The 17772-nt window shown below is 64.1% G+C and overlaps 4 protein-coding genes across 4 annotated transcripts; 1 reads left to right on the forward strand and 3 right to left on the reverse strand.

Moving 5' to 3' along the window:
* BXZ73DRAFT_90045 (uncharacterized protein) lies at nt 1-1191 on the reverse strand (the record flags this gene model as incomplete). Its single annotated transcript, XM_048025487.1, has 3 exons — nt 1-789; nt 826-885; nt 910-1191. The coding sequence occupies 3 exons, from the start codon at nt 1189-1191 to the stop codon at nt 1-3; spliced, it is 1131 nt and encodes a 376-aa protein (XP_047877897.1).
* A 920-nt stretch (nt 1192-2111) lies between these two features.
* Nucleotides 2112-11504, forward strand: BXZ73DRAFT_77595 (uncharacterized protein; the record flags this gene model as incomplete). The annotated part of the gene is made up of 23 exons (XM_048022697.1): nt 2112-2183; nt 2321-2763; nt 2975-3830; nt 4105-4356; nt 4390-4853; nt 5211-5317; nt 5339-5532; nt 5585-5891; nt 5983-6143; nt 6197-6789; nt 6844-7109; nt 7360-7727; nt 7770-7878; nt 7943-8298; nt 8381-8538; nt 8683-8922; nt 9014-9098; nt 9133-9761; nt 9844-9999; nt 10044-10467; nt 10504-10737; nt 10794-10959; nt 11032-11504. The coding sequence occupies 23 exons, from the start codon at nt 2112-2114 to the stop codon at nt 11502-11504; spliced, it is 7113 nt and encodes a 2370-aa protein (XP_047877898.1).
* A 1525-nt stretch (nt 11505-13029) lies between these two features.
* On the reverse strand, nt 13030-14314 carry BXZ73DRAFT_90022 (uncharacterized protein; the record flags this gene model as incomplete). The annotated part of the gene is made up of 7 exons (XM_048025477.1): nt 13030-13080; nt 13149-13314; nt 13388-13541; nt 13590-13773; nt 13826-14047; nt 14151-14252; nt 14294-14314. The coding sequence occupies 7 exons, from the start codon at nt 14312-14314 to the stop codon at nt 13030-13032; spliced, it is 900 nt and encodes a 299-aa protein (XP_047877899.1).
* A 1889-nt stretch (nt 14315-16203) lies between these two features.
* On the reverse strand, nt 16204-17220 carry BXZ73DRAFT_90023 (uncharacterized protein; the record flags this gene model as incomplete). Its single annotated transcript, XM_048025478.1, has 5 exons — nt 16204-16254; nt 16373-16537; nt 16603-16711; nt 16789-16972; nt 17205-17220. The coding sequence occupies 5 exons, from the start codon at nt 17218-17220 to the stop codon at nt 16204-16206; spliced, it is 525 nt and encodes a 174-aa protein (XP_047877900.1).
* Nucleotides 17221-17772: the final 552 nt, after the last annotated feature.

The following is a 17772-nucleotide window of genomic DNA, read 5'->3' on the forward strand; positions in this document are numbered from 1 at the left end:
TCATACTGCTCGATTTCCCGACACTAGATCTGCGATGTCCCATTCTGCATCGTCCCCGGCATCCTCGATCACCTTCAAGTCGTCCTGCAAAACCTCCGGGGCAACGCCCTTGTTCACGCGATCGAGCTCCTCGAAGCTATAGGAGCGACCTTCAAGGACACCCGAGCCAGCATCGCTCGGAGGCTTGTCCCGGTCTGCGTTCGGGTCGTTGGCCTCGCGTTGAAGCTCGCCTTCGAATTCCTTGAATGCGCGATCTAGCTCGTCCACCGTGATGTCCTCTGGGGCTTCAAACGGGTCGGTGATTCCGCCTTCCGTCGCCAATGGCGGTTTCCATGTGAACGTCCTCTCGAGTTCCTGTGCGAGCACGACATTCGACCCACCCTCCTCTCGTGTCCGCATGTGGGCGTGCTTGCGATGCACTGGCCGGCCGATGGACACCATGTGCGAGTGTAGGTGTGAGTGCAGGTTTGTCCGGATCTTCCCAAGCTTCTCGAATGTGTCGAGGTTGAGGCGGCAACGCCGGGGAGACTGAGTGCAACCGAGACCTGAGAAGACTCGTTCAATCTCAGCAGCGTGCGGGACAATGTGATGGATGGCGAGTGCGAAGGCCTTGAGAGGATGCTGCTGCCCGTCAATGCGTGAGTTGTTCCACCACTTCAGCGCGTCTGGATCCCCGCCTTCAAATGGCTGTTCCGAGCGGTGGTACTTGATGAGGTCGGCTTGGAGCCCCTTCGCCCTTTCTATCGACCAGCCCCACTTCTTAGCGATGGTCAAAGCTGTGACCTCCATCTGGTGGTATGTTCGACCGTTAGCCGCTTGGCTGACAGCAAGATGGCGGCACAGCGGGTGAAGGTAGAGAGCGAGTCCATGGTGCTCGGTGTCCATCTCGTGGAATCAACGATTGAACACAATCTTGGCGTGGTCCCAGAAGCCAGGATCATCATTGTCGCCAAGGTCAAGCCGCATCATCGCTTGCGCGCAGCGGAGTAGTTCAAGCATGCAGTCTGCGAGCCCGGCGTTCCGGGACTCGACGTTCCCGATGGCATCAACGAGAGGCTTGGTGGTGCGAACAAGCTGAGCAATGCGAGGCCAGAAGTTGGTGTAGTCGAGGACAATAGCACGGATTGTCGGGGGGATAGGGGACAGATTGTTGACCGCGCGCTGTGCGTCTTCATGCACGCATAGATTCATAAGTGCCTGGCTGTTTATAACTGTAAGCATCCCGTATGACAACTTATAATAGTAGATAGACCCTCACCAATAATTCAGAACACTCATGCAATGCACAATGAGCGAGTACCACCGTGTGTCACAGTGACGCTGGAGCTTCCTTGTCACTCCTTGCTTGGTGGCTTCTTCAGTGAGTTGTCCGCCCCAGTAGTGCGAAGCATTGAAGAATGTGACGATTTGCGTAGCCTTTTTGACGGCCTCTTTCATGACTGTGAACGTTGAAATCTCGCCCACAATGGTGTTCATGCCATGCAGAAAGCACGCAAAGAGCTATGTAAACACATGAGCGTGGAATATAACATGCTAGAAATGCGAAAACACACCAGAAGCCAAGTAAACTTCTTATTAAACTCACGACGGAAGGCGCGCATCGTCGTTGGGTTGTCAGTTGTGACAGCTATGAAGTTCTTCATATTGCCAACTCCCATGTTGTTTGCGGCACCTTGGACAGTCGCCAGCAAAGTCGGAACATCCCCTCGTTTGCCTGTGAGGTTGTTGAGACTGAGGATAATGGGGTGCTTGCCAACTTCAGCCGCAACAGTGCCGTATAACGCCCTCTTGACAGCGTCCTCCCAGCTGTCAAACAGCAGAGTCCAGAACGTACCCTCCTTCAACCGGACTCTATCCTCAACATCAACTTGGGCGAACTCTTTATCAAGGAGCTCGTGGGATAGCACATAGGGCGACGCTAGGTTGTATGATGGCCGTATCTCTTTGACCCAGTCCTTGAAGTACCAGCTCGACGAGACATGAAACGGGAGATTGGAATAGACAACGGCGCTGTTAAGCGATGTGAATGTGAGAAATGATGGGGGGAATGCTGTAAGAAGAGAGCACACTGGAAGAACTTCACGTTTGCACGTCCCTCCTGCTCCGGTGTCATGGAATGGTCAAAGAACCGCTCGAGTGAATTGGTCTCGGTTCGCCGCCGCTTAGACACGGGTGCTGACAGCGTGGGTGAATCCGACTCGTCATTCGCTGCGGGGTGCTGAACAGGGGCAGTGGTGTCTTTGGAGGGATCACCGGGGGCAGCAACAGTATCGGGGAGAGCAACATCGGCGGCATCAATCCCTTTGGCGCGTAATGCAAGGATTGCGAGCGGGCGGACATCAGCTGGGGTGTTGGGACACTTCTTGAACTCGGCAAGGTGCTTAAGAAGGTTGTTGTCGCGATTTTGAATCTTCTTTCTGCAGTGTTTACATTTGTAATAGTTCCTGTTGGACTTGTTTGGGACAGCTTCGCGCTTCTCAAAGTTATCCTGACAGATAGAGGCGAGTTGGCGACCAGGTGCTGGCATGAGAGGCAAGGGTGTGTCGAGACTGAAGCAGTAGAAGGAAGCATCATATCATTAACGGGCCCATGGGTTGCTATAGGCGTCGCGACTCGCAGTCACGGGAAAATAGACCCATTATATTCAATAAGCGCTCTATATACTGCCAAATTCTGCCCGGTGCCCTCGGCGGCAGGATGGCAACTGCCGGTGGCAGACGGCGAAATGGCAGAACGGCAGAGTTCTGCCGCGAACACTAAGGAGTGCGTCGTGTCCACGCACCGCCCGCGAATGCACACCGCACGCGAGCTCGTCCTCCCACGTTTTCCCTACCCGCATACCAACGTGCTGGTGGCGCCCGCTCCGGTCTCTCAGCGCTGGCATGCCTCCGGACAATTTTTGAGTTCAACGGTGGGGACGAAATGGAGACTCCGCGCCCGCGTGGGCCCCAATGAAGCTCATTGATGGCCGCAGGCGGGGCGTAACCAGGGCGTCCGCCGCCGAGGCACGTCGCGGCGGCGTCGAGAGCGGCCGGGAGCCAGGATGGGGAAGGGACAAAGGAAACGGGCAGAGACGCGTGCGGAGAACGCGGTGCGGAGGAAAACAAGCGTGGGCGCCGGCGGCCGCTCGTAGAACGGCGGGGTGCGGGCTCGGAAGGTCGGCCACAGGCCCGGCGCCAGTACTGCAGGCCTGCAGACCTGCTCGGCGGTGTGCTGAGACGCTGATTATGAAGATGTGTATCGTTCGTGGCCGAAAGGCGGCGGAGGTGTTTCATGAACAACAAGCACGAGGCGGACGGATGACGCCATGCAGGTGGCCCCGCCCAATCCGGCAGGCCGGCCACGGCGCTTGCCCGCGCGGAATTGGCAGGGGCGATACTCGACGTCTTCTCAGTTCTGCGTCCTCCGGCGTTCGGCACCGCTGTTCCTTTCCCCTCCGCCCACACAGTCGCCCGCCCGCGCCTTCTGCCTTGCGATCGCCCTGGAGGCCTCGCTTAGGTGGTGAGTCGTCATCATTCCCGCCTCCGCAGCCCCACGCACAGAGCCGGGCCATTGTTCATTTCTCCGCTGCCCCGCCCCCCGCGCGCCCCGTTGCCAGAGCAGCCCGCGCTGTCGCTGATAGAGTGAGGCCCGAGCGCGCAGACGGCGAGCCGAGCACGTCATTCATCTCCGCTCGCCCTCCGCCCCTTGACGTCCTCACCGGCACCGGCACGCGCGCCCGGTGTTCCCCCGCTGCTGCCACCCGCTTAGCCGCGCGCAGCCCACCGCCGTCCCAATCTCCCAGCCTCCCCGCCGTCATCGTCGGCTATGTCGGAGGCTCGCTTCCGTCCGTTCGTCGTGAATCGTGATGTCTGTTTCTGACCGGCACGCGTGCGGCACGAACACGAGGCGGGCGGCCTATCGCACGCCAGGCGCCGCGATTATCCTCCACCTCTGGTGTTCCTGCAGTCCCTCTCCCGTTTGTCCTGTGCCACCCCGCGCGTCGCGCATCTGTTGATGTCGACGCCCGACGAGCGCGTCCCAAGGCTCGCGTCGGCGCCGTCCTGGCCCTGACCGTTGACTCATCCGCCCTCCTGACCTCGCCTCGCGATATCGCTCTCGCAGGCCCACCCCCCCCTCCGCCCCCGGCGCCCCGGAACGTCCACCCGCCCTCCGGCACCGCCCCCGCGCGTCTCTGCGCGCGACTCCCACGCACCCCGCGCGCGCGTCGCTGGTGACGCAAACGTTCTGAGAGGCGCCTCGCACGTCGTGCATCATGCATCATGCATCGTGCCCCATCGCGCGCGCAAGCCGGCTGACGGCGTCAGGTGGCCCCCGCGCGGGCCCTGCGGGCACTCTCCGCTCGGCCGCGGAACAGTGAGACTCTGAGAGTGAGAGCAGTTGGGAAAGGGTCCCGGGGCGGCGCTGGCCGGAGCGCCCTCCCTCGTGAAGCAGGGAAGCGGATTCGATCGCGGCGTCGTGCGTGTCGCGGTCCACCACACGGTGTGCGCGGTGGGTGTGTGGGATCGAGTGGGATCGAGCGCGGTCGCTGTGTGCCCGCGCGCGCTGGGGGGAGGAGGGCGCACTGCGTGCTGGCAGGAGACGCACGCGCGCTCGAGTCGCCGGGGCGATCAACGTCAACCCGGCGTGTCCACAACTCGCCGCAGGTCGCCGGACGCCACGACGGAGTCTCAGAGTGCGCGCGCCCTTCGACGGAGAAGGTTGCAATTTAGCGTGAACGTTCCGGCGAGCGCGCCCGGCGACCCGACGACGCGCGCGGGTTATCGACGGGATAAGACGGTCCCGTCGCCGTCCCGGGACTTATCGCTGTCCGCGACTTATCCGGAAAACTCGAGGCGGGGTCGCGCGCGTGGGTGCGCGAGATAGCATCTCGCGCAACCTCGCGCAGCTCGCGAACACCGGCGCGGTCAGCATGGCAGGCACGCGCTGCGCGCTGACACACATTTGTGGACGTCGACGTCGGACGGAGGTCGATGATGACCAACGTGCATGCTCGATGCCGGTGAGCGGCAAGCGCGGCCGTAACGGCCGACGTCGAGGACGTCAGAGGAGTCCCGCACGGGCGCCTCTTGTCCAGCGACTCTCGCTCCGTCCACCGTGGCAGCGTTCATCCGCGGTTGCGATCTCAGGCGCTGCTCCCTGGCCGTCTTCTCTTCCCAGGTCCTCTCTGCATAGAGTTATCTGACATGCGCCATCTGGCATCTATCCAGTGCGCCACGTACAGACTTCCAGCCAGTCAGCCGCACAACCGCACGTGCCAAGGGCCAGTCTCAGGTCCGGGCTCATTCAACCACACCGCACGAGCGTTTTGCCGTCGGTGCGTGGCGATATTTGGCAGTGTGGCCGCGTCGAGTCGTATGGAGGGCTCAGGCTCCGTTTACAGGCGCCGACACTGCACCGAGTCGTGCGAGCTCGCTCGGACTCGGACTAGTACGCCCACTTTCATCGCACCTGGCCAGCAACCCCACGCGCTCTTCCCCCGCGGTCACGGTGAGCGTGAGGAGAAGCCGCGAGGCGCGGGTTACGTACTCGGTGCGTCGCTCGCGTCCCAGCAAGCACGATGATGCTGTGCCGCGGCCCAAAGCTTCTAGCCTCCCTTCGTCCGACGCCGCCCCCGCAGCGTCGTACGAGGAGAGGCTCGGAGAAGCCTGCAGGCAAGGCAAACCCCGACCGGCGGCGGCGGGCAGGCGCGACCGGCGGCACCCTCGTTCTCTCGCAAGAACTTGCACGCACGCCGCGCCCGGACTCGAGCTTGAGTGAGCCCGCTTCTGCGCAGGCCGTCCGTGCTCACGGACCAGGGCTGGTGCCATACAAACTAGCAGGGTTCGTACGAGGCGTCGGCCCCCGGCAGCAGAGCGAGCGCACGGCCCGGCCGGATGCGTGCACCCATAGTACGTACGCTCCCGCAGTCTTCGGACTCGGAGGTGCGCGCGACGGCGGGGCGTGACCGCGTCGTGCCCGTCACTTTGAACCGCGCGCGAGGCGGTCTGGGCTCGTCCGCGCGCGGATTCGACCGCGGACGTGTCGGACGTCGACTCGCTCGAGGACGCGCTGGGACTAGGCTCCCTGCGGGAGAACCGGCGGGAGAAGCGACGAGAAGCGCGAAACGCGGGCCTTCGCCCAGGGGGGGCAGTCAAACTGACGTGGGCGAGCGGCGAACATCGTCCCGGGTTGGGGCACCGTCGTTTGCATGCAGAAGGCGCGGAAGGCGCGGGCGCACGAGGGGCCCGTGCCCGGGGGCTGCTCGCCCTCCGTGGCCCCGTGTCTGCTCTTTCTTTCTTGCGCTGTCTCGGAAAGAAGGGCTGCCCGCTCGCAGAATTCGCGCGGCATCCCCCGGCGTGCAGGGTCGGCCATGGGGCACGGTCGCGGTGACGGCCTGCAGTGCTGCGTGGGCTGTACCAACGAACCGTTCGCGATGCGTTCCGTCGTGGTGGACAAACGCCGCCGCCGCCGCCGCCGTCACACACAGCGCACGAGCGCAGACCCGCACTATGTACGCCCTCAAGGCCTCACCGTTCGCCGCTGGCTGCGATGCCCGCCACGCTCGGTCACCGCCGAGCCAACTCAAACTGCGTCCATCCAGCGTCCGTCTATTCCTGAACGGGGGACCTCCCTCCGACCCTTTCCATTCACCGCTCCGCCCCGAGATAACCTCGAACGGGATATGACAAGCCTATTTGCGTTCCAACGCTACGGCCCGGCCCCGGCCACGTGCGCGCGAATATTCTGTGCAGCCCGTCGTCGGTGCCCTGCATTCTCCGCCGTCCGTTCTGCGCACCTCGCGCCTACGTACGTACGTGCGAGTGGCTCTCGCCGGCGGCCCGCGCGCGCGTGACAAAGCAGGATCGCCCGGTGGTTATTTGCCCATCTGCGGCCTCGCCTATGCCCCCTTCTTCTTCTTCCTCCTCCTCCGCCTCCTCCTCCTTCCCCCACTCGTGAGGCAGAGAGGGGCCCGTCACCCGCGCTCGCGCGATGTCGCGGGCCTGCTGAAGGTCGTGGGGCGTGGAGGCTACGGGGGCACTTCAGCCCGCAGCTCCGGCGTGAGCAGGCGCCCCTGTCGTGCCCCGGGGTGTTTGCAACGTCGAGCGAACGTCCCGCGGGGCTTGGCGGTGAGATAGATTGCGAGGCCCGAGGACGCGTTCTCGGGTTCCGGTTTCGGTGCGGACGTCTGCGGCGACGAGTCCAGACTCGTGGGCTTCGTCGGGAGAAGGCGTCGGAGCCCGTGCCCGCCGCGTTCCCAGCTGCACTCGACTTAAACTCCTGCCCGCGGGGCGGGGCCGGAGCCGTGGCCACGATTCGGAGTTGAGTATGAGAAGCGGGCTCAGCATGACAGTGACGTGCGTGTGCGCACACCTGCAGACGCGGTACGGGCCCGTGGTGCTGGCCATCGTCGGGGGTCGTTGAAGCCCATGACGGACGTCGCGCACTCCAACGCCACCAGCGCACGCACGCACGCCGCCCAGGCAAGCGGCTCGAGGGTCGACGTCGGGCCCAGACGGGCCTGCGCCCCGCCCCCGCACAGGCAGATGCATCCGCGGCGGCGGCGAAACGCCCCGATGGCGACTGATGACGATGACATACGCGGCCAGGCAACACCCCTCCGCTCGCGCTCGTCGGGCGTGCCACCGGGTCGGCAGACGAAGGACGAGTGCAGGACGAACGGCTTCGCGTGGGAGGGCCGTCGTGCGCGAACAGAACGCGGGTCGGCGTTCTCGATCGCGGTCGGCGTACGTGCCCCCCCTTCTCGCATGTGTAGTGCGGTTCTGCAGATTCACGGCGCGAAGCACGCGAAGGAGAAGGACGAGTTCGAACGCGAGGGCGCGTGGGGGGGAGGGGGCATCGACGGACGCTCCCACGGATCGCGCGGCGCGCGGCGCGGTGCGCGACGTAAGAGAAGCGCGTCCCCGTGACCGTCATCGATGCGCGATGCCGTCGATGGAAGCGTCGGGATCAGCTGGAGGGTCGAGGGCCTTTGCGCACGAGCGCAGAAACGACCGACTCCAGGGCGCCGCGGTGCTGGCCAGAGCCCTTTTGCTGAATCAGGCAGCGATAGCGGCCACCCCGCGGAGTGGCTCCCGTCGCGAACGCGCGCATCGTGCGCGCGCGCCGTTCTCGAATGCGCGGGTGTTGGGCGGATGGCAGTCGGGATGCGTGGATCGTGCGCGAGCGCGCGGACTCTTCGATGCTCGGCCGTTGGACGACCGGACGGTGCGATGGGCTCCGCTGCGCCCGCAGCGTCGAGGACCATCAGGTGCGGTGTCGCGTAACCACGCAAGCCAGGGTACACACCCACATCATGTATGTGTGTGCATTGCGTTGCCGCGCCACCGGACGTAAGGAATGCACAGTGTCTCGCGCCCGCGCTGATGACCAGAGCTAGTTTGGCAGGCCGCCCCGCCCCGCCGCCGCCGCCGCCGCCGCCGAGCACCGCACGCGCGGGAGCGGACCCACCCCGAATCGCGGGAGGGCACGCGTCGCGCGCGGATATGGCTCGCACCGGCGGAGCGGCAGGAGGCGCATTGACTGCCCCGCATTGAAGTGAGTTGACTCTGCGGCGTTCTGTTCTGCTCTGTTCTGTTCGTGGCTCGCTCGACGATTACATACGGCATACGTAGCGCGTCCCGGCGCGCGGGCCATGGTGGCCGTCCTTCTGCAATGGGCGTGAGAGACTTGTCGAGCGAGAGAGAAGAGGGGGGGGGGGCGTCAGAAGGACGAGAAGGAGGGCATGCTCGTGGGAGGCCACGGTGATCCACCCCGCAGGCCCGGGTGCCCTGTTGCGCGACGGTCGAGTGGTGGAAGGATGGAGCACGCCGTGCGCGCGCGCGGGACAGCCTATCGCCGGGTGGAGACGACCTGCTTCCGCTCGCGGCAGTCGTACTCCATAGATCCAACTTGTGCAGTGACACCGGGGGCATGGGCCATGTAACTACATGTTCAAGCGGAGTCAAGCTGTAGTTATGGTCCAATTATAACTCCGATAGTCCCCCTAGGTCAAACTTTCCTTAAAACAAAGTAAATCGCTAAATGCCATCCCAGTTACAATCGGTCCACTACTACGATTTGACTCCGCTGCAGCCCGCAGTTACACGGGCCTCGGGGTGAGTATCGTGACCGTGTGCTGCTCCTGGCCAGCTCGACCTGCGGGCCTGCCTCGAGATCGATTCGATGCGTCGACGGTCGCCGCTTCTCCGTCCCCGCCACGCCAACTCGGACCTGCAGGGGCCGTCGAAGACGGAACGAGGGCCCTGCACATCGATCCGTCCACGCCTGCGCCACCCCCTCGCCGCCTCGGGAAGTGCGCTCACCACAAGGATCGAACGTTCGCGGGTCGGTACACACGAGGCCGGTCCCAGTCGCGCGCGCGCCCAGCGCCCTGACCTGGATCCCCACCGCGTCTCCCGGGCCAGGGTCCCACCCCGCGCGCGAGCAGGGCGCAGGCGCGGGCGTGGGACGCGCGGCGCACCCTGCTGCTTCTGCCGCCCCGAGGCCCCAGCTGCGGAGATACGAGGGCGCGAAAGCGAACGGGGTGCGGGGAGGGGTGCGCACGGGCGCCAGCGAGACTGGCCAGGGCCACAGCGTGCACGCCGGCGGCCCGGACCCTGCCTGCAGCTGTGCTCCGCCTTCGCAGGCTTCTCTTCCGCGGTCATCATGATCAGGACTTGCGAGCGCGCGCCTGCGTTCGCGTCCGGGCTGGGGCCGATGGCGTGCGGGCTTGCCATGCATGCGTGCGGTCTGGGTTCGAGGGACTGCGGCGTGCGTCCGTGCGTGCGTGTCGGGGCGAGGGCGAGGGCGAAACTTGGGGTTCCGCGCGCGTGGCGCACACAGATCTGAAGGGATCACCAGACTTTCACGGCCAGTCAGCGCTGGGGTGGCCCGGAGGGTGTTGAGACGGGACACACGACCCAAAACACGACCGACCTCGCTCCATCTGGAACGGCGACGGAGAGGGCTGACCCCCGGACGACGCAGACGCACGGCTAGTGCCAGTGCCGCCTGCCAGTGAGTGCCTGCGAGTGTCGGACTGTCACTGGTCGGTCAGACAGCCCACAGCCCGGCGAGCCTCATGTTCGTGCCCGACACACCAACACAGAAACGTCGACCGCGGACTGTTCGCCCACTCGTCCGACCCGCGTCGGATCCGCAGGCCCGCCGAGCACGTATGGGGCCCTGAGGCTTGAGGAGCCCCCTCGGCCAACCGTTTCGTGTCGCGACCCATCTCGCCGCAAACTTCGATCGCGCGCCCCACCGACACGCAACACGAGGCGTGCCGGACTAGCACGGGCGTCCCACGTACGCCCCCGTGCAGATCGCCTGCTAGAGGTCCGCACATTTCGTGCGCCGAGCGGCTTGTACTGGAGCGTTCGACATACGCTCCGAAGAGATCGAAAGGACGGACGCGGCGGTGGGCCTCCCCCGGACACGATGCCCGCTGGCAGGACGCAGCGAAGACTCTGGGCCACGGCTTCTGTGACGACGCCGCTGCGCGCTCAGACGCGCAGCTAGCATAAGACGAGCGGGGGCTCGGCAAGGCGGCGGCCAACAGAGGCGCAGGGAGGCACGGTCTCGATTCGTGTGTGTGTGACGCGGCACGACGGGCCCGGCCGCCCTTCCTTCCCTTCCCTTCTCCTTCCCCGTAGCCAACAGTGGGCCCCGCGCGCAGCCCACGCACACGCACTCCGCCACGGCGAGGGCTATTTTCGACGCGCGAGAGGCGGGCGCGCCGAGAATAGCGCAGGCGTGCGTGCCGGGTCGCGTTCCCAATCCAAACCCGACCGCCCCTCCACGCCCTGGAGCGCGGAAGGCGGGTGCGGGAGAAGGCGCGACGCGAGGGAACAGAACAGAACAGACGCGGGGCTTCGCGCGGCCCCGTGCCTGTCCCGCCCCCCACTGCATCCGCGGCGCAGTGGCCGCTGGAGATCTGGGGAAGTCTGGAGGAGCGAAGCGCGAAGGCGGGCCCAGGTCGTGGAGCTTCGGAGGGCGGGCGAACGAGGAGGCCTACAGCTAGACTAGGCACCTGCCCGCCGCCTTGAGGCGTGCTGAAGCTGGGTGGACCCTGGGGCCTGAGGCCTGATGTACGCCTGAGGCCTCAGGTCCGAGGGACGGCGGAAACGGATCCTGGAGGACTGACCAAGGTCGGGAAGGAAGGCGCAGTGAGAAGACCCGCCCGTGGACGGACACGGACGCCTCCCGGCGAAGCGGGTGCCCCAGGCTTGCTCCCAATGCCGTGGCGCGGAACGAGCTCAACCAAAGTTCGCGCCCCGGGCGATGGCGTCCGGCGCGGCTCGTTCGAACTTCGTGCGCGTTGTCCAGGGGAAAAGGTCTCGGGGCCAGTCTCTGTCAGCCCGGGCCGTGGCCGAGTGTCGACGCTCGAACGTGAGAGGCTGGCGGGCGAGCGCTGCGTAGCGACTCCACGAAGATGGGCTGCGAGAGCGCTCGTGCTAGCGGGTGGCCGGAGCGCCTGCGATGCGATAGCTGAGAGGGGAACCGGATATCCTGAATCCTGATAACTTGGGTGTGACGACGTATCCACCTACATACGACGGATGGAAACAACGTTAACAGAAAAAGGGGGGCTTGATCCAAGAAACACGTCACCGACGCACCTGCAATGCGAACCTACTACTCTGCACCGACCCATGCGGAGGAACGTGGACTCCCGGCGCACTGTGGTCGGCCGAGTTCTCGTGTGGATCGCCCTGCTGCCGTAGCATGCCTGTCGGCGCTTGCCGTGCAAACCCGGTGCGCGCGCATTCCAAGGGGCCCGAGCGAGCCAGGATGCCGGAGAAGGCGAAGCAGGGTGGTGACGTCGCGCCCGACGTCGAATTTGTATTCCACACGGTGTTGCGTGCCTTGGCGGGTGCCACGCCGGGCAGAGCTGGGGCCCTGGGGCGTGCCCGCGCACACTGGACGCTCAGTGGGCGGACGAGGACGGTGACGAGAACCTGACCTTCTCTCCCGACCTCACCTGCGCCTGCGCCTCCTCCGTCGACTGTGGATCTCGTGGCCGATCGGACGCGGGAAGGTCGGCGAATGGGAAGCGGGGCTGCGAAGGACTCCCCGCGCGAAATGAGATCTAGGGCGAAGATTGGCTGTGGGTGCGCTCGCGCCGCGCGGACGCGCATCGGGCGACGCTCTACGGGCGCACACTGGCGCGCGGCTGTGATCCTTGGGGGGGCCGCGCAGGGTCGCCGTCGCCCATCGCTGTCGGGGGTTGATGGTGTCAACGGTGAGGAGGGCTTAGGCTTGCGCGGGCCACTCACCGTCGCGCGCATTCCAACCTGCACGTTCGCCGCCGCGCCTTGGCGCATTCAGTCGTGCCAGGGCTGGCGGTGAAAGATGCAAGGCTCGACATGCCCGTTCGGGGCTAGCGGAGTCAGTGGACGTCGTGATGGTCGGCCGGTGGGCGACGTTGCGGACGCGAAGCCCCATGTCCGGGTCAGCTGCACGCACGGTGGGCCAACCTGCGAGGCATCAGCCGACGAGAAGTCGCTGCGGGCGACATTGCGAATGAGCACCTCAGCAGGGTTCCCGGTGGCGGCCTGGGAGGATGCTGAGATGGCGCGCCCGTAGCTCGACGCAGCGGATCAAGCTTAGCACCTCCGGCCACCCAACGACCGCGACGGGTGTGAGAGCGCGGGTGGAGAGCGTTCCGAACCGCGTCTGCGCACGGCGACGGTTCTGGGGTCGTGGATCCCGCCGCCGCCGCAGCCGCGACCGGAGACGACCTGCAGACGGTGGAGGAGGCGTCGGGCAGCGGCCGTGCGCCGTCTCGGCACGCAGTCGCGACTTACGAGTCTGTGATCGTCTGCGCTGTATTCGGACCCGCGCCGAATGGCGTCACTCGTACGCGGACACCCACGCTACCGCTGCTTCTCGCCCTCTCCCCTAGCGACCCCCGACGCCGCTGTGCGCCCCGCGGAGGGCCATTGATCAGAAGAGATGCACGCTAGTAGCACGGGAAGCACGCACCACCGAGCCCTGCGATCTCGAGCACAATCGACTTCCCACCCGCCGAAATCGCGATCGCGGCTAGACGATGCGGAAGTACTTCTGCGGCCCAAACACCTCCGCGTTCTCGACCTGCCGCCGGCACCGTGGTGGGTCAGCGGGGCCCCGAAGCCGATTTCGACGGCGCCGTCTGTACGCACCCAGTCGATGAGCACCCCAAGCACGAGCTCGACGCCCTCGCCGCCGCGCCCGACGGACAGCACCTCGGTGCGCGCGTACTTTGCGTAGTCGTTCCCCTTCGGCGCCTGGTACGCGAAGAAGATCCAGTGGTCGCCGCACGTCACCGCCCCGCGCGCGCACTCCTTCCTGCGTGCAGCACGAAATCCCGTCAGCCGCACGAGCTTAAGGAAGGTCGGAATGGAAGTGGAAGGCTGCCCACTGGTTCTCCCGGCACGCGCTCGCGACAGCAAGCACGGCCTGTGCGAGCCCGGACGCGAGCTCGGAGAACGCGCGGGCCTCGAAGACGTTCGACGTCCCCGCGTGCTCGAGGTCCGGCCTGCTCAGCGCGCCCACCGGCTCGGAGAGGATGAGACCTGGGTCGGGGTGAGCGGGTGCAGTGGGCGCAGAGAGGCGCGACGCACTGGAGTACCGCTTCGGCCGCTTCGCGACGAGGTAGTCGGCGACGCCCTCGAGAGGGCGCCGGCCATGCGCGAGGCCGGACCAGTCGGGCACGATCGACACGTCGTCCTCGGCGGACTCGGCGCTCAGGACGGACGCGAGGCGGAGGAAGAGGACGTCGATGAGCATCCGGCTGCCCGCGAGCGACTGTGTCGGACGACGGTCAGCGGGTGGATCGGGGCGGGACGGGGCGACGTACGGTTAGCGACATGTGCTTGCGCACGAGGGAGAGGAGGGCCTTGGTGTTTGAGAGTGTCATGAAGCCCGCTTCGGAGCCATCTGAGGACGGCAGCTTGGAGTCGTCTGCGCCGCGGGCTCGAGCTTGGGCTTCGGCGTCGGCGTCCTTGAAGTTCAGCCCGTAGGGGTATATTCGCTGATCCTGTAGGTCCAGCACGGTGGTCGGCGCGAGCGACGGTGCGCGCTGGAAAACAGTGTCGCGAATGATCTTAGTTCGGAAGCGGGACATGAAACAACTGCCTCCGGGCGCAGAGATTGTCCTGCGCCTGGAGAGAGCACCGACGCACCGAGGGCGCCTTGAGTGACGCAAACAGGTTCTCGATGGCTTCGACGACGGTCGCCGTCCGGGGGTCGTCGCGGTCAAGCCCGGCGACGAGGGGGACGAGCGCCTGGACGGCCGGATCGACGTCGTCCGGGTGAGCTCAGCCACGGTCCGCAGGGTGCCGGCCATCGATATAAGCTTATTGGAGCTACGACGGCGGATGGAGGCGAAGGGTGGCTGGGCTAGCTGTCTTGGGCGGTATGAGAGCGGCGGACCGACTGCTGTCGTGGCACTGGAGAGAGCCGCGCTACGCAGCGCGCGAGAACTCGGGGCTGCTCCTCACCCGGCATCACGGAAGGTGATGCGTGATTCTCGAACGCGAGCGGGTGGGGTAGCGCAGCTGCGTGGAGGATCGTTTGCAGAAGCCGGGATTCGAACCGAGGGAGAAGGAGCCGGGGAGCTGCACAGACTTAGACCCTGGTTGGCGTTGAGTACAACGCTGGCGAGTAGCGAGGATGGCCTACGTCATGGGCGCTTGAGCGGCCGATCGGAGTGCGGCGAAGCATGGTCTGCACCACGAGCATACGCCTCCTCGTCCCCAATTACGTGCTGGAACGAGGATCCTACTTCTCGCTGCGATCCTCGAGCATACGCACCAGGACGAGAGCCGTACGTAACCCTCAGTGGGCACCGGACCGCTGTCCTTGCGATTGGAATCTAACTTTTCTAATAACCATTCGCAATTCAAGTTTTAGACAATTTCCCCCAGCCTCCACCACACTGGGAAAACGTCGCGCGCGCCCAGAAGCATATCGTAACTCATTCCACCTAACATGGAGGCAGTCGTCAATCCATGGTCATGGCTCACGAATATCGACGCGGCATACGGCATCCCGTATGGGAGGGCTCCCAGCACCGGTCTGTCCAAAGAGGAAGGTTCGTGAGATGCCTGTGGGCAGAACACTCGTGGCGCCAGCAGGGGCGGGCGAGGGTACGTACTAATGCGCTGAGGAATACCTAACCTGACCCTGTGGCGGCTGTGTGCGCGGGTTCTGATCTGGGAGAGCGCACCCGCGAACGAACTCGCGTTCAACTTGCACCAATTGCGGGATCCGCCCACAGCGCCGCAGCGGCGAGCCACGTCAAACAATTCACTGTGCGGGACAGTCGGAGCGCACAACGCGCGCGGCGTGGCGCGCTCACTGGATGCACATGTGCTTCTCTGGAGCAGAACATAATCATTACAGGTGACAGCATCTTCCATCTGCAACGCACCACCGCCCCCACACATACCAGTGCCGGCACAGAGGACGCCATGCACCCCCGCCCTGAACCACAAGGCCCACCGTCCGACGGCACACATGGCCACGAGCCTTCTTGCGCGCGGCGCGCGGCTTGTGCGGCGACGACTCCAATGTGACTGGAACCCGGCACCGGCAAGCAAAGAGCGAACGCCAGCCCGTACGTACCCGAGTCCGTGCCTGGCGCCGAGCGACCGGCGACGCTGCAAATGCAAAAGCGAAACCGGTCAGACCAGGCTGCCAGCCAGACGACCTGGCGATTGGCGGGCAGCACCGAGCTGTCAGTATGTCACTGCCAGATAGCCTCGCGCCGACACAAGGGCCGCACTGGCTCCCCGGCAAATCTGCGTGAAGGCTGTCCGGAGATGTCGGGCCCATTCGGGAACGCGACTCACAGACTTCTGGTTCGCTGTGGCCCGTCCGTGCCTACGTCGACGTCGAGAACCTGTCAGCATGCACCGCGCACCTGGGGCGCAGCTGCTGCCACAGTGTCGGACCCGAGTCCCACTGTAAATGGAACATGCAGGAGGGGTTGGCGGGCGTGGGTAGTCGGCGGAGGAGGCTCAGGGAAATCTGAGGGCGAGCCGCTGGCGTGGACCCTATGCGGTGGTGGCGTCTGGAGGCGTGGTATAAAGCATGATATTACAAGAAGAGATGCAAAGACAGGTACAATACAGTCCGTGTATGCAATATGTGAAGTGCATGCGCCTCTTGATAGATGGCGTCAAGTGAAGGTGGCGGGTGCTATGCCGGGAGTCGGGATAGAGTCGTGGGGTTCTAATCGACCTTGACGGTTCCATCGAGCATGTACATGACACCGTTGGACGCCTGGCGGGAGAAGAGGAAGTCATCGTCCATTACTCCCATCACCCGAGCTCCCGGCGCCGCACCGAGAGGCGTGCGAGAGCACAGAAGCGGAAATGCAAAATAATGTGTTCAGCCTCACCTCTTTCTTGCCAATGAGCCGTACGGAGCCATCCAGGATAACACGCGCCCACCCGGGGACGTCTGCGTGTATGCGATCGGCAACGTGGGTGAAGGTGACATTCTTGTCCGCAAGAAGTGTTGCGAAAGTAGTCGGATCAGACGAGGCGAAGTCAATTGGAGAACGCTGCACCGAGTAAGAGGGTCTATCATCAGAAGATGCGCCATAGCGACAAGACCAGAGCCACTCACCGGGATAATGTGCGCCGAAATCCACCGCTCGACGTTCTTCTTCGACATATTATCAAACTCGGCCTCGGTGAGGATCACCGTGTCATCCTGCGGCTTCGGGTCCTCGTGTCTGATGGCACAGCCCACGCCACATTGCGGATATGTTGGAACTTGGCGACGGTATACAACCAATGACATAGGACTTACGGCTTGTGAGGCAGCGCAATCACCGCCTTGTTTATGGGGACGAGCAGGGTGTTACGAGCAGCCTTGTCCGCCAAAATGGCGCTGAGCTCGAGTTCCCGGGCATAGGAGTAGAAGATGGATGCCGAAGGTTCGATGGTGAGGAGATCGGCGAGCGAGGGCTTGTCGGAGGTGACTGGGACGAAGACTGGTCGCTCGAGCCAGAGTCGTGCGAGGCGGGGAATACAATCTGCTCGTCCATGGAGGCGAAGGCCAAGAATGGGAGAACCAGCAGAGAGAAGAGTTGCACACGCATCGTAGAAGGTGTCTCGCAGAACTAGGCAGTCAAAGAGCCGCAGTGGCCAGGGATGTCGGAGCTCGGAGAGCGGCTGGCCAGGAGGGCCTAGGCGAGGATGCCTAACCAGGAAAGTCTTTCTCACGAGTGACGGCCTCCATAATCAAGCTTGCGTCTATTATCCGCACTCTAGTCTCTACTAGTCCTTAGTGCTTCTGTCTTTCATCCTTTCTAGCATCTAACCGCCCTCTTCTGCGCCGGTAGCATATAAGGCCCTCTCAAAACAACGAATGCACGTGCAGCTGATTCCACACGTTGCTCCGAGGTTGTGAGCCATGTGCAACTTGGTACCCAAATCCGCTCCCAATTATCGTGGTACGTTCGTCCAGTTCACAAATTGGATCCAGTACGATCGCACTGCATTGCACGGAACTGGATCATATTCAGGAACCGCGCTTGAAGTGGCACCCACCCACACCAAGACCGATTCGCTCACCTCACATCGGCCCTCGATGTAACGCAAACCGATGATGACGTCCCGTTCAGACTCATGGATGCAATTCTAGTGGACTGTAGTTGGTCTCGTATTGTTTCCCACAGCTACTAGATATCGCGATCGGATTGCTTTCTGCTTATGAATACTCTTTCGTTCAGCTGCTTAAATAACTTGCACCATCGATTCTCATCCACATAGGCCTTTTCCCAGCCCAGCT

Source organism: Epithele typhae (assembly GCF_022376455.1).
Source record: "Epithele typhae strain CBS 203.58 chromosome Unknown BXZ73scaffold_24, whole genome shotgun sequence".
Classification (NCBI taxonomy): Eukaryota; Fungi; Basidiomycota; class Agaricomycetes; order Polyporales; family Epitheliaceae; genus Epithele; species Epithele typhae.